Source organism: Desmodus rotundus, chromosome 6, assembly GCF_022682495.2.
Source record: "Desmodus rotundus isolate HL8 chromosome 6, HLdesRot8A.1, whole genome shotgun sequence".
Classification (NCBI taxonomy): Eukaryota; Metazoa; Chordata; class Mammalia; order Chiroptera; family Phyllostomidae; genus Desmodus; species Desmodus rotundus.
The window spans coordinates 127,907,797-127,929,942 of NC_071392.1; the positions used below are offsets into that span (position 1 = coordinate 127,907,797).

General features: G+C 35.2%; 1 protein-coding gene across 1 annotated transcript in view; it reads left to right on the top strand.

Annotated features, from left to right (window-relative positions):
- MACROD2 (mono-ADP ribosylhydrolase 2) overlaps window positions 1-22,146 on the top strand; it is a 2,068,729-nt gene that overhangs the window by 1,177,145 nt on the left and 869,438 nt on the right. The window contains exon 6 of the mRNA XM_071221798.1: window positions 19,760-19,881. Within this exon, the coding sequence (XP_071077899.1) occupies window positions 19,760-19,881 (122 nt within the window). The remainder of the gene's footprint in view (window positions 1-19,759; window positions 19,882-22,146) is intronic.

The following is a 22,146-nucleotide window of genomic DNA, read 5'->3' on the forward strand; positions in this document are numbered from 1 at the left end:
GCTGCCATCATTCCCGTATTTTCCGTACTGGGCTGCCTTAGTAAGTCCAGGCAGACATGACCCTGTGGTGTGGAGCCAATCATCTCCAAACTCTTCTCAATGGCCCTGCTCCCATCCCCCAGCTCAGACTTGTAGGGGTGAGGATATCCTATATATAATTTTTTTCTAATATTTCCTGGACGCCGAGTTCCAGACCCCATTACAAATCCCTATTTGGGCCCCAACCCCCCATTGGCTGCACCCTGGTACAGATGTACTCCTTTGTGTCATCTTTCTTTTTTGTTTAGTATAAGGTCTGTGATGTTCATCCATGTTGCTACATGTATCAGTAGTTCATTATCTTTCACTGTTCAGCAATATTTCATTATCTGAAGCACAATATGTTTATCCATTTTCCCATATTTTCATTTTTTCTGTTATCCTTTTCTCCTGATTCTCTAAACTTTATTCTTTTATCATTTTTTCTCTGTTTCAAAAATATCCTTTAGCCATTCTTTTGGGGTAGTTCTAGTCTGTTGATAACACATTTTCTCAGTTTTCTTTGGTCTAAGAATGCCTTATTTCCCCCTTTGTTCCAGAAAGATAATTTTACTGAATATAAGATTCTGGGTTTGACAGTTCTTTTCTTTTATCACTTGAAAAATTTTGAGTCACTTCCTTCTGACCTCTGATTTGTGATGAGAAAATCAGTCATTTGAGTTATTTTTCTCCTCCACAGATAAGGTTTCTTTTTGTCTTGCTGCTTTCAAGATTTTTTCTCTCTCTTTTTTTTTTAGTTTTCAGAAGTTTGGTTATGCTGTATATTATGATGAATTTCTTTGAACGTAGTTTAGAATTCGCTAAGCTTCTGGAATCTATACATTGTATCTTTTGCCACATTTGAGAAAATTTAGACATTTTTTTCTTTGAATATTTTTCGGTCCTTTCTTCTTTCTGCTGTCTTCCTGAGACTCCAGTGATACAAATGGTACATTTTTGTGATAGTCTCACATATTCCTTAGGCTCTGATCATCTTTTTAAGTTTATTTCATTTTATGTTTATTTTTTCCTCTGTTGTTCAGATTGAGTAATTTCTATAGTTCTATCTTAAAGTTCATTGACTCTTTCCTCTATTCTCTCCATTATGCTATTGGGCCCAGCCAGAGATTTTTATGTTGGCTACTGAATTTTCAGTCCTGAAATTCAATTTGGTTCTCTATATCTTCTAGTCTTTTCTGACACTTTTTATTTATTTATTTGTTTCAAGCATGTTCATAATTATTTATTGATATATTTTTATGATGCTTGCATTGAAATCTTAGTTGTATAATTCTTACATCTGCATTATTGTTCAGTCTGTTGTCTCTTCTAATTCAAGTTAAGCTTTTCCTGGTCTTGGTATAATGAGTGATTTTCTACTGTAGCATTTATATTATGAGACTCTTTAACCTTCTGTCTCAGGATACCTGCTTTGACACTGCTCCACTCCAACGCGAGAATGGGGTTGCTGCCTCATCACTACCTGGTGGGGCTGATAGTCTAGGATCCCAGTCAGCATCCTTTGACACTCCAGGGAAGGAGAGAAATACCTTCTTTCTGCTGGATGATGGTGGGATTTCAGGGTGTCTGCTAGGCCTCAACTGACACCACCCAGCTGGAAAGAGGACATTGCCTTGTTCCTACTCCAAAGTTAGCCTCCACGAACATAGCAGTGGAAAGGCCTGCTACATGAGAATGAAAGTTCCAGCTTTCTACCTGGTCTTCTATACCATCACTCAGGTGCAGGTAGGAATGAAAGTCCAGGATCTCTACCGACATTATGTGATGAGGAGGACTTGTTTACCAGCCAGGGATGAAAGTTATATCTTCCCACTTACTGTTCTCTGATAACACCTGGAGTGAGAACACCTCTTTATGTCTGGGCAAGCTTACAAATGAAGGCTCTCTGCTTGGCTTTTGATGACAGGGGAAGGGATAGAGCTTTGGTTTTGTCCGTGGGGTTTGTTGGGATAGGACAGTTACTGTCTTTCTGTTTTGCTAGGTTGCCCTTTACTGTGTGATTTACTTTCCTAGAAAGAGCAGATTGTACTTGGATACTTTTTATCTCTTCTTGTTGCCATTTCTGGGTTGTTGGCTCTTCCATCACCCAGTTCAGGATACACGAAGCAAAAATAAAACCCAGGAAAGTCACCACTGTGTCATTCCTTGGGTCTCACATTCTGCTGCCTTCTTTCCACCTTTTAGAGTCATCTTATGTTTTCCATAAATGTCCAAGGTTTTTAGCTACACTCAGTAAGAGGAGTAAAGAGAAGTTCATTTGCTCAAGCTTGATCCATAACTGGGTTATTTTTGCTTTGTAATGCATATTTTAATACTATGTCTTGGTGAGTACTATAGTTAGGAAAAGATTAAAATAATATTTTCTATAGAGTAAGCTATGTGATAAGCATTTAATGAGGAAGAGCTGTCACTTCCTTTGTATAGTCTTGGAGTCTATGAAAGTCCAGTCTTCATATTTTATAAGACAGGCTATGCCCATGTTTGGAGGAGAGACAGGAAGATGTACTCAAACCCCTCACCTTAGTAGAGGATGCAGGAACCACCACAGAGTTATCTGTTCTGTCTGTGCACGAGGCTGAGACACACCCATGAACACACATAAAACCTCCAACTTTTATATATTGATGAAGGCAAACAATCCTAGGGTCAAAAAACATACACTCTGAAAATCTTCTTGGGAGGATATAGGAAGGATCTGCTTCATTTCCTAAGAAGATGGTGACTTTTGCCCATAAGTGTTTGACTTACAGTGCTTTCAGGTAAAGATGGTTCTCCACGGGGTTTTTTGTAAAACAAACATTATACTTTGTATGATGAATCTTTTTAGTTCTATTTCTGTAAAAGTCCTCTGATCAGCTACCATAACTGCATCTAATGATTTCAGATTCAAGTATCACTGTAGGCTATCTCTCTCTGTTTATTATTTTTTACCTTCATATATATTTTTTGTGCTTGGAGAATTGACTAATTTGCACTAAAATATCCAAATGGGCCTTGTGAAAAATAGAAGTGGCTCTCAGTTCTTAGATTCATAGGCAGTTTTGCATGGCAGGTAGTTCTTCTTACTGTATGTCTTGTTTAGTTATTGGCAGGAGGTGTGGTCACAGAGGATCTGTCCTATGGAACCTTGGTGGAAAAACCCTGAGCCTTCCAGATGCACTATAAGTACTCCCTGGACAGATTTCATGATGTGATGAACTCTATTTTCCGCATAGTCACCATTATTTATTAACCATTTCAGCTATTCAGGCAGTCATTTACCAAATATGTATTGACATTCATGTGCCTGACTTTTCCACATATCCCAACACCACTTCATGTGTGTGTAAGTGTCTGTGTTTAAAGTGTATTATGCAATGATTTGAGTATGCTCACAGAGTTTTACAATCACCACCACCATTATCTAACTCCAAAATATTTTCATCATCTTAAGAAGGAATTCCATACTTGTTAGTAGTCTCTATGCATTCTTCAACCCACCCTCATCTTTGGCAATCACTGATTTACTTTCTGTCTACATGAATTTTCCTATTCTGAACATTTGATGTAAATGGAATCATGCAATGCATGGCCCTCTGTGGCCGGCTTCTTTCATTTAGCACAATATTTTCAAGGTTTACCTACGTTGTAGCATATCAACACTTCATTCCTTGTTATGGCTGAATAATATTCCATTGTATGGGTATACATTTGGTGATTCATTCATCAGTTGATAGACATTTAGGTTGTCCCCACTTTGGGGCTATTGTGAATAATACTGCTGTGAACATTTGTGTACAAGTTTTTGTGTGGATCTATGTGTTGGATTCTTTTGGGTAGATACATAAGAGTGGAATTGTTGGGACATATGGTAACTCTATGTTTAGCATTTGAGGAACTGTTTGTTTTCCCAAATGGCATTTACATTCCTACCACCGATATGTGGATTCCTAATTTCTCCACATAATAACAACTATAATTGTCTGTCTTGATTGTAGCCATCCTAGTGGGTGTGAAGGGATATCTCATTGTGGTTTTGATTTTCATTTCCTTAATGACTAAGAATGTTGAGCATGTTTTCATGTACTTATTGGCCATTTGTAAATCATCTTTCCAGCCATTTTTTAAATTTCTTCTTTGACTTCTTTCTTCTTCTTAGACTTCTATTTAAAGTCTAAATTACCTGCTTAGCTTTTCTTCTTCACTTTGATCTGCTTGTACTTTGACTTAACTCAGGAGCATTCCTTCTTTAAACTCTTTTTTTCCCTTACATTAATGCACACATACCCTAATCTTATAATTCCAATAATTTCAATCAATGCCACAATTAATGTTACTAAAGTTCTACTGATGTTTAATCCCAAATGAGCTTCTCCTATTAAAATATCATCCAAAGTTTGCTTATCCTTGTGGCTCTTTGCTGTAATTTATGTGAACTAGAGATTGGACAAGTTTTGCTTTGGATTACCTACATGGAGACATTTAAAACTATAGATTCTCAGTGCTTCTTACAACTAGGCAAGGGAGAATAGAAGAGACTACATGGGCCAACAGAACAATATCATTAACACAAAATGTAAGCCAACTATCATAATTGGGAGGAGAGGTGGTATGCAAATCCGGTTGGCAATATCAGCATCATTAGGTTCTAAGTTAAAACTGAAGTATCAGGTTATGAGTTTAATATTGGTAAGGGAGCTGCAGAGTGTCATTACTCGTCTAGACTAGTAGATCTCAACATGTGGTTTCTAGATCAGCATAATCAGGATCCCCTGAAAACTTGCTAGAAACACAATTCTTGGTCCCCACCTATACGTATCCCGACCTATTGAATCAGAAACTCTGGCAGTGTGACCCTGCAACCAGTGTTCTAACAAGCTCTAAAGATGACTTTAATGTGCTCTCAACTGTGAGAACCACTGGTCCAGACTTCTAAGGAAGGGCAAAAGGAGGAGATGTTTTGTTGACATAGCAAAGTTTTAGGGATAAGGGAGGACACACTTATTATATCTATAGGGAGGTCTTCTTGCCAAGAATTGCCTTCAAAGGACTCTTGTCTTCCATTCAAGACTTTTAACACAGGCAGAGTTCACTCTAGATAAGCCAAATTCATAAAAGCAAAGGAGGGCCAATAGCTTGTCGTGGGAGGAACTGGGATGTGTTATTAAGTGGAGAGTGGACTCCTCTTGTTGTGAACCTTATTTCTTGAGTGAAGACATTCAAACTATTTGGAAGAAACATGCCATAGGGAAAAATGAGGAAGATATCAGTAAAAGTAAGTGGTTTGAGAGAGGACCAGTATCTCTGATAGGCCCATAGACCTTTCACTGGAATGATGTAATATCCAAGTTTCTCAGAAACTACAAATACCAGTCATGTTCAGGGGAAGGAAGATGCTCTTATTGTTAAAATTTTCTTTACCAACAATAAGAAAAAACTTTATTTTTCCTTTGGTCCTTTGTGTCTTCTCCAGCTCCCAGGCCAGGAGCAAATGTGGCTTCACCTTCTCTGGTTGTAGGCAGGACAATGATAACTGAAGCCATGTAGAGAAATGTCACCATATGCTTCTAGAAACTGCAGGCTCGGGCATTTCACAGGCTTCTTGAACCTAGGTAAGGGCTGTGAGAGCATCTCATGGATTCTTGGGTCATAGATAGATTATGAGACTCAGAGTAAACTCTTGAAAAGGGACAAAGTTGTCTTTGTAACACTATAAATTGGTTGCATTTTTCTCCTCTTTATGACTGCTTTCTTCATTTAGTAAGAATATTAAAAGACAAGAAATAACAAAACATGTTGTTAAATTGCATGGAAACTTGTATTGCTTTACCAATAAAATTTTCCATAACAATTTTATTTGAAAGGTTAATTTTGTTGTTCTTAAGATCTTTATTGTATAGCAATGTCAAATGCACTCATGCAGTTCATTTTTTGTAGCAGATAGAACAAAGACATTAGTCTTTCAGAATGAAATAAACAGTGAAACAGTTAAAATACTATCAGAACATATTATTGATACTGTCCTCTGTGTATTCAATATGCTGCACAGCAAGGATACTTTGGAAAATAACTCAGCTGCTTGATATGTTTCTGCTTGAAATATCTCAGGACAGCTAAGTTTGTAATAAGGCACATAAATCTAATATTAGGGCAAAAATAAATATCCTTTTTACTTTAAGCAGTTTCAATGGGATTAAAACTAATGCATAATAATTATCTAAAAAATCTCTTCAAAATTATTTGGATGACAGGAAATTAGCTTACTCTATTTCATTTTAGATTATAAGGCTTTCCATCCTAATATGGCCCACATGTCTTTCGACTCGCGATAAACAGAACATCTCCAAAATCTAGTATAGTCGATGACTCTGTCCCCATATTTACTTTTAGAGTAGACATTATGTTAATGGCTTTCTGGCCAAAGTTATACTCATAAAATGGACTCAATTCTCTTACTTTAAGAACTCATCTTTTGCTCTGGCTGATGTGGCTCAGTGCGTTGAGTGCTAGCCTGCGAAGCAAAGGGTCGCTGATTCGATGCCCAGTCAGGGTACATGCCTGGGTTGAGGCCAGGTCCCCGACAGGAGGCGCATGCGAGACAACCACACATTGATGTTTCTCTCATCAATGATGTTTCTCTCTTTCTCCCTCCCCTCCCCTCTCTAAAAATAGATAAACAAAATATTTTTTAAATAAAATAAATAAAAAATAGAAACTCATCTTTTTATTTTTCTTCTTGAAGTAGAGGAGTTACTAGCAGGTTCCTGATTGTGTGTGCATAGTAGAGAAAACTTAATTTATTCCATTAGGGAAAAGAAGTTGTACAACACTCACATATTTAATGCAGGGAGGGCACATGAGATTAAACCTGAGTCTGGACCCGCAACCACCAAAAGGATTAGGATTTGTGTACAAATGTGGCCATTCACTTGACAGCAGTCATACTGCATTTATATTGTTCCTCCTAATGAAAATGAAGCAACTTTCTTATTAAAAATATAAAATTAAATCAATAAAAACAACTTTTCAAATTTGAACTATTCTCTTCTGGAAAATGTGTAATCCATTTTTATTGAAAGTGTATGCTATTTATAAAAATGTCTAAAATAGATCTAGCTTGAAGCAATGTTGTCATAAGTTCTAAAAAAAAGCACTATGGAAGAAATATATTGAGGATGGATATGTTTTGGGTCATGAAAATACTGAATCTATTCCTTTTATTCTTCCTTTTTCTATGTGTTTTTTTGTGTGTATTTTCAACTTGGTACCATATGTTGGTTTTCATGTTAAAAAATAAAATCATATAGGACCCATGGACAAAGACAATGGGGCAGAAGGATTGAATGTGGGAGGTGAGGGTGGGTAGGGCTGGGGAGAGGAATAGAGGGGTATGGGGACAAATTTAATTGAACAACAATAAAGAAATTAAAAGAAAAAAATAAACACAGCCTTGACTAGTGTGGCTCAGTGGGTTGGGTGCTAGCCTGTGAACCATGGGGTCACCAGTTCGATTCCCAATCAGGGCACATGCCTGGGTTGCAGGCCAGGTCCCTGCAACCCTGCACCCTGGGGGGGGTGTGTGAGAGGCAAGTACACATTGATATTTCTCTCCTTCCTTTTCTCCTCCCCTTCCCCTCTCTCTAAAAATAAATAAAATATTTTTTAAAAGCATACCTTCTAACATTAAAAAAGTGACAATTTTAGCAATTATTATAATTCAGTTATTAGCTACATGAGGAATACATTCCTTGTTTAAAAATGTCTGTGTAATTCAATCAGCAATCACATTCTTATTTTTTTATAATTAGAGATACCTAGACAAGGAATTGATTATAAAAATAATAAATAAATAAAATAAAATATGATGAAAATACACATTTTTTTTTAAAGTTTACTTGCAGTTTTAACATCACTGTTTAGTACTGCAGTTTTTATACCTTCATTTTACTCAAATAACCTAAAGTAGTCTCAAAATTTTTTTCACTCTTCAGAATTATTCTTCTCTTGATGAATTTTATAAATGTAATCCAAAAGTAAGCTTCTGTTTTGAAAGTATTTAAAATCATTATTGAAAACTATGTTCTGTTTATATAAATTTATAGGGCTATAGAAGTAGTATGGCAAAAGCATAAAGGTATATGTTAAGTGAATTCAAACGGAAATTTTTATGCACTGACAGATAGCTATTACAAAGTTTTGGTGTAGACAAAAAATAATTTACATCTAGTAAAAATGGTTGATAGAAAAAAGAATTATATATGCTACATAGAGAAGTTAGAAAAAGATGTTCTAATGAGAGGAGGAGAGACAGACATTCTTGGAAGTTAAAACAAGAATAAAAGCTTCAAATGAAATGATGTATGTGAAAAGGATCGCTGAAAACAAGTTTATTGATCCAGAGAATAAGTCAGGGAAAGACTCTAGAATGTACAGCACACACAGTATTTGAGAGAAAGTAAAGGCAATTGAGCTTTACTCCTAGAAATATAAAACCCACCTATTAGGAGTTCTAAAAAAGAATAGGGGAATGAAGGAGCAGTTAAAAACTTCATAACTTAAAAAGGGTGCAAAAAACTTTTCTCCTGAAAGAACTTAGAATTCCAAAGATAAATAGGAAGTTCCTAAAACTTCTGGAGAGGACAAGAAATCCAGCTTACTTGTGCAGGTATAAAAATCAATTGGCTTTTTCTCATGAAGTGAATGAAGCAAAATCTTCAAAATTTTGAGAGAAAAATTACTATGAACCTAGATCCATATATGCTAGAAAACTTATACTCAGAAATGAGAACAAAGCATTTAAAAATTTAGTGACTTAGCAAATTCCCAGCTATAGAGCACCTCTGAAAGAATTACCCAAGGATATACTGGGAGAAAAATTTAAATAAATGAATGAGGTTAAGGAAGTGAAGACCAGGGATCCAAAAAGTAGTAGAAGCAAAGAAGCTAGTAAAATATAAATTCTGACATAATTGGTAAATATGTATAGTTATGAATTTTGAGAGTATAATAATGAAATACAATTAAATATGAGCTTATTATTATCCCATTTGTGTATATTGTGAATATAATTATGTATAAGTTCTAATGGTAACCAAGTCAGAACTCATGACCTACTACATGCCAGTTACTGTGCATGATACTTTCACATATAATACATATTTCATTCCCTGTAACAAACTTGAGAAGTAGATATTATCATTCTGTTTTTACAGAGGAGAAAAAGTAATTTGCCTAAGTTTACAAGTTGGTGAGTAGGATTTTCCTCTGGAATACGAAGACTAGATATTTTTTATCCTTTTCTTTATATCATGATAATTATAATTATATATTCTAGTGATCTTTTTCTAGATCACTAGAGATCTAGTGATCTGGTGATCTTTTTCTGGTATCTTTAGATATTGCTTTATAAAATAATTATTTTCCTACTCAGACCAAATCTGCCCATTCCTTTACTCTTACTTCTCTCATCATAGTGCTTCTTCAGCTATATTATCAGATCATTTCAGCCACAGGCCCATTTCTGAGTAAAAATGGGAATTTTTATGCATTGCCCTATACAATAGTATATTACTAGAGAATCATTCAACAGATGTCACTTACATATTTACAGGAGTTTTTTAAAAATATGATGTTTATTATTTAATTGTGAAAGCTTCCATGCAAACACTTCACTTTGGATATCTGAGTTACTATGAAATGATCTTTTGGTTTTATTTGAGTGGTTTTGCATGGTCCCACTAATTTTGTGAAAGCACATGTTGACCTCTTTGAATCTTAGCCTCGCAATCAATTATGCTTGAGAGGCTCAGTGATACATTCTCTTCCCATCAGTGATTCTATACCAGGACCCAAATAGGCAAGGAAGGAGTAAAGTTAAAAAAATAAAATAAAAAGGCTACTTTGGTACAGGAAAATTAGTTACCTTTAACTGTGTGATTTTTGTTTTTTTTCTCTAATTCTCTCTTATTCTTGGCTCCCTTCTGCATTTTTTATGTTAATTATAGATTTTCAGAAGACTTACACAGCACTACAATAATTTAGACTTCAATCACTGTTCTAATGTCTCTATTGCTGTTATCCCCTCAGTCACCCAGACAGAAGTTGCATTGAACGAATTTTGACTCTTTCCTCTCCTCCCACCCATCTTCAAATCATCATCAAAATTTGCCCATTTACTTTTACATTTTTTAATTATCTCCCTCCATTTTCACTTCTTCCAAACTCTCCTTTAGTGGCTTTAGTTGCTTCTAATTCATCCTGTAAAGAAAGAAGCATGAGGAAATCATTGTCATGATTTGTCTTGGGAATCCATGAACCTGAAGGATCCCTCTTTGTTTTATCCTATGATAGCTGATAGAATTCAAAAGGCTATTTCCACCATTTTCTTCTCTACTAGAATCAATTTTTCTGATAGCAGATGCCTTAGGCTTTCTTTCTTGAGTTGTTAGAATTGCTTTCTCGAGTTCCTGCAAGCTGCTTAAGAAGCTCCCTCCATTCTCAAGAGGTTGGTGAGAAGAAATGATCTGATCACCGTCGTACAGAAGCGGAAAGAAAAATTAGTTTGAACTCTAAAGACTGAGCAATAGACAAAGATTGTGTTTAGTTAAGATTACTCTTTTAACAATGCCTTAAGTTACCTAAAAGTTGAGGCAGAGAAAAACCACTTCTTGACAAGTCCATTACATCTGGTTTTCCCTATGCAGTTATGGAGACCACTCTTTCTTCAACTTTAGGGATCCGATAAAGTAGTTAATGGTGTCCATTTTACATTAGAAAAGGAAATATTTATAGTAACTATTAGACCTGCACAACAAGAGGCTGCAGTGTGACAGTTCTCAAATTGTGGTCTGCAGAGCTCTCTTTCAGGGGTTGGTGAAGTCAATGCCATGTTCATAATAATACACAGAGGTTATTTGCATTTCTCCTTCTCTCTCTCTCTTGAGTATACAGTACACTTTTCCAGAGGCTACATGACATATGGTAAAGTCATTTTCCTGATAGTTAATGGTATATGTACTTTTGTTTTCTTGTGTGATGGAAATGACCCACCAACACAGAAGCTCTTTGGGTTCTCAGCTATTTTTAAGTGAAGGACATACCAATAAAGATGTCCTGAAACCACAAAGTTTGAAAACAGCTCCTACTGTGCACAAGGAGCTAATCATCTCTGAGAGGTAGGTGGGAATGAAGGCCCCAATTTCCTGGGGTTCAGCAACATAAGCCAACCTGTTTATCTCATGCTAGGGCAAACACTCATTGTGGAAATACTTAGTGAAATTGTTCTTATTTTTTAAGTATTTTGTCATTCTTACTTCCCCTCACCTCTTCTTCATGTTGTTGAATTTGTGTAAGTAAATTTATAAAAAATATAATTTCACAGGACATAAATTTGCACAATTCTTTCTATTGGAATTTGTGTTAGTCTACTTCTAAAAATACTGTGTCCTTCTTATTTGTATTTTTAAAATATGTTTCTTTAGAAAAGTAGGTGGAGAGCCTAGTGTGGATGTGAACACCGTAGGAGTGGAACCCAAATGGGAGTGCAGGTATAAGCATATGAACCAATTGTAGTCCAGAACTATTCTATGGATGCACCTGGTTCAGGCAAATATTAAACCTGGTTTATTTTGATGGGAAGGTAGGTTTATTATACCCAAATGTCATTTTTAAAAGAAATGTGAACTGTGACCCCATTAATTTTTTGAGAAGACATATAATCTGTCATTTTCCATTTTGTGATTTGAGATCAAAACTAATCACTAGAACAAAGTAAATTTATTCTAAAAATGAGCTATATGAGGAAAAGGGAAACAACACATTTTTCAGATTCATTTTTTATCTCTTCCTAAAAAATTCCTAAAGGAATCACCACACATTTTTTTTTTCTCACTGGAAATCTTTGGAAAAAATCTCAGCCTTCATTAAAAAGTGTGATGCTGTTAGAGTCTTGTTTGTTAAATCATCTATAGTGCAGTTATTAGGAAATCTTTAAACAGACTTTGCTAAGTTCCTCTGTGAAGAAACAGATTCTCAGTTCTGCTACAGATGTATGTTGAATGAACTTAGCCAGTGTAACTACATTCCATTGCTTGCCCAGTCTAGACTGTCCATTCACCTCACTGTTTTCTCTAAACCAGTATATCATCTCTGATTATTGCGCCAGCTTTTATTTAATCACCCACAAAATATCCATTAAGCAACTGTTCCCATAGAGTTCTGGGCTTTGTGGGTGACTCAGATATAGATTTGTCGTGTTCCTTAGAGCAGAAGTATAGAGTCTCTACATGAAGAGAGGAAACACAGAATCCTAATATCACAGAACTAGAAAGAATTTTGGAGCATTTATAGTAACATTTGATTCCCTCCAATGATAAGAAAAGCCATGACTCTTCAGGCAGAAGGCTGTATTTTTTGAGAACTCTGGCTAACAGAATCTTCTTAGTTGTTACAGAAGTGTTGACGTTAATAGTTATATGAATGGATGAATATTAAGTGATACTGGACACTAAAAGAGGATAAGTGAGTTCAAAATTAATTTATGTACTGGGGTTCAGGCATTGTATCTTTAAAAAAGGCAAATTCTCTTTGGGTTTCATGGAATGAGAAAGATTTTGAGAAGCAAACACAGAGGGATGCTTTTGACACTAGGAAATGCCTGGTGTTAGAAAAGCACAAGACCTGTTTGGTTCAAGTGGTTGGAACAATTGCCCTATGTGCATGGCACACAATGGACTCTCAATAAATATTCAGTGAATGAAGGACAGAATTAATGACTGAGTGAATGACGCAGAAGTCTGTCTTGGCCAGACTTGGGGTGACAAGGGAGCTATAAAACAGGGATCCCCAACTTCCAGGCCACAGACCTGTGCTGCCCCAGGCCTGTGAGGAACTGGGTTGCACAGCAGGAGGTGAGCTTGAATGTAATACACATCAATCATCCTGAAACAATCCCCCCCACCCCATCCCTCAAAAAATTGTCTTCCACAAAACCAGTCCTTGGTGCCCCAAAGGTTGGGGACCGCTGCTACCGTTGCTATAAAGGAAGTCTGATGACAAAAAAGGACATGGAACCTCAGCATCAGCCTGCATGCTTTGACATTGACCACCCTGCACACTTCAGTCCTAGCCTAGATTCTGCATTTGTAGAGTTACCATAGCAGTGGGAACTAACATTCATTTATTTTTACCCACTATATAGGATTTTAAAGCCTACTTTTCCCTTGTGTTTAATAAAGTACTGGTTTTGCATCTCTCTGAAAAGGCTGCAAATTGCTGCCATCCGTTGAACTATAACAAAGACCTTATTATCATCTTCTTTGAAAAAGTCATATTGTCTGTCTAGACCTCCACCTCCTCTCACCCCTGCTATTGAAACATTGGAAATACCATGTATTTGACTCACTTCCTTCTAGGATGTGTTCTCTTTGGGTTCATTCTAAAATGATGTGAAATGTTGGAAGTTTGCAGATAATTTCAGCTTCCCACAGTCTCTCTGAAACCCCTTTCTGTTGGAAATGACACCATTGTAATGCAGATACTCCCAATACCCTGTGGAATTTCAAAGATTCTATAAATGGCTGACCACAGGATATCCCCTTTACACAAATTTCAATCTGTGCGATGAAAATGGGTCCTTATGTGGAGGGTCAGCTGCAACTGGACACAGTCCCATCAAAAGGACTGACCTTAAATAGATCTTTGGCAGAAGAAGGAGAGCTAATAAACAATTAAAGATGAGCTTCACCCCTTCCTTTCTTTTAAAAATATAGAAGGTAATATTTTGGTAGAAGTTGTTTGAATAATATTTGGTTACTTAAATCTCACAACTTAAGCTCAGAACCTCACAACGATGAAGCCAATAAAGCATAAAGCATACTATCAGTACATGTTGTTCAAAAATGTGGTGACATAATCACATTCTCATGTAAAAATGGGATCGAACCTCAAACTAAGCTGAATGTATTCATCAAAGATTTAGCAGTGTATTCTGTGTGCCTTTATCAGCTGCAAAATGCAAGTGTTGTTAGCTACTATGTATTTAATCTTAGACATAGACATCTTGTTTGAATAACCATAGCGCCAAGGAGGCTCCTGTAACCAAGAACAGTGAAAACAAAAACAAAAACAAAAAACAAACAAGCAAAAACCAGATCAAATCACAGACTCAAAGGAAAATAGACTAGAAAATAACATTGTATCCTAAATTCATCCAAAGAGTTGGGTGACTGGAGTCTTTCTGGAAAGAAATCCATGCCCCTGAAGAAATGGATGAGAGAATAATCCAAATTTAGAAGCATGCTGCAGGGCAATATTTGAAATACATTCTAACTGAAATCTGCTGCATATTGAAAAGGAACATCTTATGGACAATTCATTGTTTCTTGAAATATAATAAAAACAAGTTTTGAAAATGTGTATATGAAAACCTTGACCTATATGGAGAGAAAAGGCAGCATTTATTTTGTATTGCTATCAGGTGGTAATTCAATTTTCCATTAACTGAACTTCAAGTATTGTTTCAGGTCATAGACTGGTGGTGCTTATCATATAAATTGTCCAATAAGATTTACAAATAATACCTTGAGTGCTTGGATTTGTGGTGGTATCTTTAGAAAAGAAAATCTATTAATTCCATGCATTGGTTTTCTCCTTAAAATTCATGCAATTTGAATATGATTGGCAGGGCGCAGAATCATTATGCAGTCTGTTAGATGGACCGATTATGCTTATGAATACGAGAGTGAGTGAATGAAAGCAATGTGTAATTGATTCTACACTTGGTCTGACTGTTCATTAACCGTTTGAATGTAGCGCAGTTGCTTCTCAAATAAAAAACTATGAGAGCGACCTATATATGTGCTCTCTCATTTGTTCTAAAATGCATTATGCTAATGTTTTTTGTAGAATGTTTTGCTGAATTTGTTTTGGCAAGGGTAATTCTGATTGAATCTTTGTAAATAATTCTAGTGCTTTTAATACTTACTTGACATTCCAATCACATATTTTTTAATTTATACTTTTGGAAATGAAAGTGGGTTCTTCTTCTTACCCCCCTTTAAAAAAGGCTTCTAGCCTACCCTCCTTTTCTATACAGTTCAAACTAATTTCCCAAGGTACAATGAGGTGGGGAAGAGTGAGGTGGTGGCTATAGCTTCAAAACAAAAGAGCTGATTCGTAGACTGATAGATTTCAAAAATAGATGAGCAAAAGCAGGTTCCATTTGTCTCACCACACTTTAATCTGATAAAGCACAAAGGGGCCTGCCATCACATTTTCCATATCTCTTCAAAGGGTTGCATTTGAAATGTTGATTAAAGGTACAAATTTCATTGCTGTTTTCTCTGCTTTCCTCAGTTGTGTAAGAAGGGGCTGCAGACTCACGCAGGTTATTTTTCCTTTCTTGAATGTGGAGCTGGACATAGCGTTATGGGAATTGCATTATTTTTATTGCTTACAGGGAGATATGATGCTGATTCTAGAACAGCCGTCCCTGCTCTTTCCTTTGACCACACATCCCTGCCATATTTTAAGACAGAAGAAGCAACAAAGCCAGTGCTGGGCCAGGCACTTCCATTTGGGAGCTAAAATTACACTGATCTGTAAATCAGATTGTATTTATAACTGATAAATGTATTAATCTCATACTCTAATTTTGCTCTAGCTATGATTTTTTTACTTACCAAGATAATAAGTCTGAGAATACAATACTGGGAGGAGATTTTTTTCTTGCAATGAGAACTTTTAAAATTTACTCTCTCAGCAACTTTCAAATGTGCAATACAGTATTATTAACTATATCATGGTGTATATTACATTCTCAGGACTCATTTATTTTGTAACTGGACATTTGTACCTTTTGATCACCTTCATCAATTCTGCCACCTAACCACCAAGCCCTCTCTGGCAACAATCTGTTCTCTGTATCTATGAGCTAGTTTTTGTTGTTGTTATTGTTGTTTTAGATTCCACATACAAGTGGAATCATACAGGATTTGACTCTCTGTGTCTGACTTGCTGCACTTAGCGTACTGCCTCAAGGTCCATCCATGTTGTTAAAATGGCAGATTTCCTTCCTTTATATGGCTGAATAATATTCCATGGCATCTACATACCATGTTTGTTTGCCATTCATCCATGACTGATGCTCATTTATCTGGGCAAGGATAACTTAGACTTTTTAGAATGTACAAGTCAATTCTTGATAAGCATGCAGAAGAGGAATTGCATTTAAAAGCAACAAAGAATCTTAGAGGTCCTCTTATTCAATCCCTTCTTTTAGCTTTGAAGATGGAAGTGCAAAGAGGAGTGTGATTTGCCTAAGGTCGTACAGCTGGTTAGTAACAAATCTGGGACTTCTGACTTATAATCAGGCATTAGTTCTTAAAGTCTAGTGTTCTTTCCACACCAGAGCAGAAATGATAAAAATACAACAAGTAAACATTAAAAAGTCTCCTCTGTCATTCTTGCTTGTGTCTTGAAGATGCCCTGAATGTTACTGCAGCTGCTGGTGGTGATAATTACTACTTCTTGAGCCTCTGCATGCACCAGACATCAAATTAAACACTTATGTTTACATTGTTGTATTGATACCATAACAAATGCTTTATTGTATTTATATCCACAAATTTATTTGAAAATGCTGCTGTGTTTAATAATAAAATATAAATTATCACAAAGCATCATTGAAGTTATAATAGTAGTTTATCTCTAACTTGTTCTCAATCAATGGATTTTGAAATTATTACTGTGAAGAGTACTCTATAATATTTTTGGTATTAAAATGAATCCTTATTCACAAGGTCCCTGAGCCACTTAACCATGTTTAAGGTTCCTTCAACTGCCCAGACATCATTCTGTACTGAATTTGTCTCCATAAAAAAGTTAAATATTAATGATGCCATAAGCACAGAAGAGCCAACAAAGATCATCTAAGCAGCTGTTTGTTTTACAGATAATAAGACCAAGACAGAGACCAATAAAGTAATGGCTTCATCTGAGGCATTTGTTAAGTCAGAACTGGAGCTGGAATTAGAAGGCAGGGCTCCTGACTGAATTTTATAACAGAAAAAAAGGAAGTCCTTGGTGTGGAAGAGCTACTTGTAAATATTATGAATGAGTAAAATAATAAAAAAAATGTCCTGCCAAGTCTCACATTGATTCAGCTCCAGCTTTGTGGATCTGAGAGGTCATCATATTGGTCAATAATAACACTTAATCCTGGATGTTGTAAGTTTAACATACAGCATAAAATATAGAGATTATATTTGGAGATTGGGGAGGCTTATTTATTGGCTATTTCTTCTCATACTTTTAAATTAAATGGAGAACAAAAGAAATTCAAGGACTAATTTTTCATAAATGTTATTTACATTATGTATAAATTAATGGCTAAAGAAAAAGGCAAGGGAAAAGGTTATGATGTCACTGTTTCCTGATCTTGTAAATTCCTCTCTCTCTTTTCTCCCCATTTCATGCCCCTAAGCCCTGCTTTTACTTGGCTCTAGATACATCTTTATGACCCCAGATAAGAGACACTTATTCTTGACCTTCTCCATCCGTAAAATAAGGAAACGAAGGTCATAACCTCATGTTACTTATACACTAAGTGTTTGATGTACAGAAGAGGCAATGGGGAAGAACTGAAAAAAATGCACTCCACCTTCAACAATGTGATAAGGATGCCAAAACTTTCCCAGAATGGTTTCCAAAGGTTAATGTGTGGAGACTTAGTCCCACGAGGCACTCTGCAAAACAGGTTTCAGCAGTCAAATGTATTTCAGGAAGAAAGCACTCTGTGTCCCTGTTGTGCAGACTCGAAGGGTGCTGTGGCATGCTAAGGTCCTGAGGGTCCCTGACCTTAGGTAACTGCTTGACTTAATTTCACTCAGTGATTTCCAAATTTAATTGACCTTTACACTTATACCGTATTGAACCCACTTTGGGAAATGCTGCCCTATAGAGTTATAATAGCTGGGTAAAAACATCAATAGCTGGGTAAAAAGGGATAATAAGGTAAAGCAAAGTGTAATCTACCTTATTAATATAGTATATGATTCATTAAAGACAGAAACTAATGTAAAATGTTCACATAAAATTCACTAAATAGGATACAGGACTTGTTTTACTATACTCAACTCTTCTTACTATTATTACAAAAAATATCAGTGTGCTTTGTCTTGATAAATACAAACTAATTTTCCTTTATCGTTTCCTTTTATTGTAGTGGTTCTCACAGTAAAGCCAGGTTTTCTTGTGAAATAACATCCTCATGAACTGACTATTGACATTTCTCCCTATTTTAATCATGAGATACCATCTTTAATATTATCTGATTACAGTTTAAATACTGTTTCAGAGATAAAAGTTGAAATCAACATTTTGTGATTTTCTCAAACATCAAATGATACTCTTGACATTTTGCAGGCAATCAACAAAGATTTTTTTTCCTTAGGGATTTATTTTCTGCTATTTAAATATCATATGAAATTTAAAACTATTCCACTCACTCATAAGAATGTGCTTGTATTCTCTCATCATTATTTTTGAAGTTAAATGGTGCTGATTAGCCAAAAAAATTTCATTTCATTATAATATTCCAAAACTATTAGACTGAATTTTTCTTTTTGATAAAAATTGATTAGTTGTTGTTACATTAATGAAATGGGCTAATAATCTAGATTAACTTATAAAACTGGGGAGCAGGGGTTTTAAGGCATTTTCAAATAATTTGAATTAATTTTTTTGAATAATCTTTATGGACTTAGAGTTAGGACAGCCCTTTTTATTATGATCCTAAAATGAAAAGTTTATGTATGTGTAGGTATTAAAAGAATAACACAATGGCTGGTTTTATGTGCAAAAAAAGAAAAATTAAATTTTGTTTTTAAATATAAATAGAGGTTGAAAAGTTTAGATTGCTTTTTGAAAGTTTTAATACAGGGGTTGGGCAAAAGTAGATTTACAGTTATGAGTATGCAAAACACAGCTTATTCTTGTATTATTATTTATTAATTATTTTATTATTTTCCATACAAACTATAAACCTATTTTTTGCCCCACGCTACATAGTAAAAAATAGAGGCTAAATAATAATTTGGGACTATTATCCCTAGGATACCTCATGTATGTGAGGATTGGAAGGTTGCATTTTAAAATTGGTAGGGGTGGGGTCAATGTTAGCTCAAGTGATTACTTCATCATAGCAGACACTAAAATTGTCAGGGGTGTTACTCTTTTTAAGTTTATTACTTATAATTATAAATTATCTTGAGATATTTTCAGGAGCTTTCCCTTCTTTATTGGGTACAGTTCATGAATCTATCATCTTATTTACAAATAAGGCAATGTGTAGCATTGATTCTTCCTTCCTGTGTCAATTCAGAATGCTCATCTTTCAGGCAATTATTTCTTAGTTTATTTCCTATCAAGGTTTTACCTTTTGCCAGGGCGCCAATTATTTGCATCTTACATTATAATTTGCCACTTGGATCTGACCGATGATGATGAAACAATATGTTGGTAGGGGTCCCTTTTCACAGTTGTCACCTCCCTGGGAAAGAGCCTCCTGCCAGAGGTTGTACTATCTCAAATCTTTTACCAGAGAAGCATTTGCATCCCCAGCCTTTCCTAGCTTACTTGTCTCCAGGCTTCAACACAAATACCTAAAATAAATAAAGCACAAATTATGTGAAAAGTGAAAAATACCTTGCTTATCCTATTTTTATTCCTTTTGCATTTACAGATGTCATCCACACGGTAGGGCCGATAGCAAGAGGCCATATTAATGGTTCCCACAAGGAAGACCTTGCAAATTGCTATAAATCATCTCTGAAGCTGGTGAAAGAAAATAACATCCGATCAGTTGTAAGTACTTTTACATTCTTTATTTCTTATTCTTTTTCAGCCTTTATATTTCAGAAATCAGTCTTGTCCAAAACAAGGGTAGAAAATCATTTCCAAAATTTTGATGTGGTGATTGCTAGGGGGGAGAAGAGTATAAGGGGACTAAATGATAATGTAAAAAAATACAATAAAGATTAAAGGTAATCAAAAAATTCTGAAAACTAAGTTTGAGGATCTTAGTGATGTCATCTGTTGGTTATCATGGCTCCACTTTTTTGTATGCCCTAAATATTTGCTAAATTGTTCATGCTGTTTGGAATTTAAAACATCATGAACAATTTAGAACCCCAGAACTGGAACCATCTCGTCTAGTTTCCTCTCTCATTTTGCCATTGTCTTTTGAAGAATGCATGCATGTTTTTACTTGGCAGTTGTTATTCTTTAAGATTTATTTTCCTTTTCCTGAAGTAATATTCTGTGATTGGGTATGCCACATTCCTTCTAAGTTTTATCAGTTTAGGCAGAGAGAGTTCAGAAAATGTGGATCTAATATATTTCTTAACCAGTAGCCTGAGATGAAAGGCAGTCTTCTCTAGTTGGATTTGGAGGTATTTATTCACCTGCTTTTCTTTTACAATATGTACTACATTTATTGAATCTCAATTACACAAGGAAAAGAAAACTATGAGAAAAAGTAAGAGTGTAAATACCCGAGAGTCAGTTAATTGGGGCAGAATCCTTGGATCTTTTTACCTAAAGTACGGCCTTGCAGAAATTTTAGGGCAGTTAAAATTTGACTTCTTGTAAGTTTGAATGGATCAGCATTGCTTGCGAGTTCATAAAAGAGGTGGTTTTATTATTTGCATGAAGAAGCATGGAGAGTCAGACACTTTTAGATAAGCTTAATCATCACTGTATTTTTCATGCATGAATATAATTATAAAGTGACTTTTTCAATGTACATTAGTGAGTTTGCTTAAAATAAAAAAAAATTATAAGTCAATTATATAGCCTTTTAAATCTTTGTGTAATTATTAACAGAGCTGAATATTTTATTTCACTCTTTGATTTTAAAAAAATTCTCTTTGCAAATGAATCAATAAGTAAGACTGTCTTATTTTCTATCTTAGAGGAGAAAACTCAAGTTCAAAGAGAATGGAGCAAATCAAACTACTAAACCAGTTGGCTAATTTAGTTCTCTACAGGAAAAATAGGAAAATCAAAACAGGTGTGCACACTCAGAGGATAATTAAAATGTTGTCAATATGGCTTATTGATTTTAAAGGGCAAGGGGCTGAAGTACTTGGAGAAATGGTTATGTATAGAAGTTTCAAGTTGGAAGACATGGACGTTGAGACCTGAAGAGAATTTACCAATTAATTAACTACCATCTCTATTTTTGTTGCTGTTGTCATTTTGGCAAGTAAGGAAAGGAGAGGCTAGACCATTACAAACAGTGTAAAAAATAGCACCCATTCTTTTAATAGGAAAAAGAAACATTCCTAACTAAGACGACCTTAATACAATAATATCTACTGCTGTACTACTTACCTCCACTGGGAAAGGAGATGAAGAATCATGGACTAATTTAAACTAACTTTTATCAGATGGCCTGCAGATGGACATAAGCAATACTCTAGTCATTTTGGGATAGGAATTAGGTCAACCTTAACTTCTTTGATGATATTTTGAAAGTATACATGTTACTTGGGTAAAATTAGCAGGTAGTGCTAAACTGAAGTTATTGCAATATTAGTAATTAAAAATGGAGATGGAAAATATCTGCTAAATGTGAAATAAAATGTTCAGCTAAATTAATCTCCATGTTATGGCATGGTTGACTGGAGTCATCATTGAATGTCTTCTATATTATTCATAAAAAGAAAAAATCTATTTTTCTTCCCTCTTTCTTTCCCTTTCCTTCCTTTCCCTCCTTCCCTCCCCAGTTTTTTTTTTTTTTTCTTGAAAGAGGAAATGTGGCTTTCTACTTTGCATGGAATGTCATATTCTTGAGCAACGTTAAAAACATAATAATGCTAATGTCATCAGATCCTCATTATTTGGAGGTTAATTGAAAATTCTTAGAAATCTGATTAAGACCGGATAGGTGTTTTACATTTTAGGCTTGTACTTTGTAGATTTATGACAATAGATGGGAAGAGATGGTTGATATAAAAAGCCTGCTTATTAATATGAAAAAAATTAACTTGAGCTCATTTGTATACGTCACAGAAAATTTCTCATAAACCTTTTTGTACCAGGGTAGCTTAGTGTTTGTTTAACAAT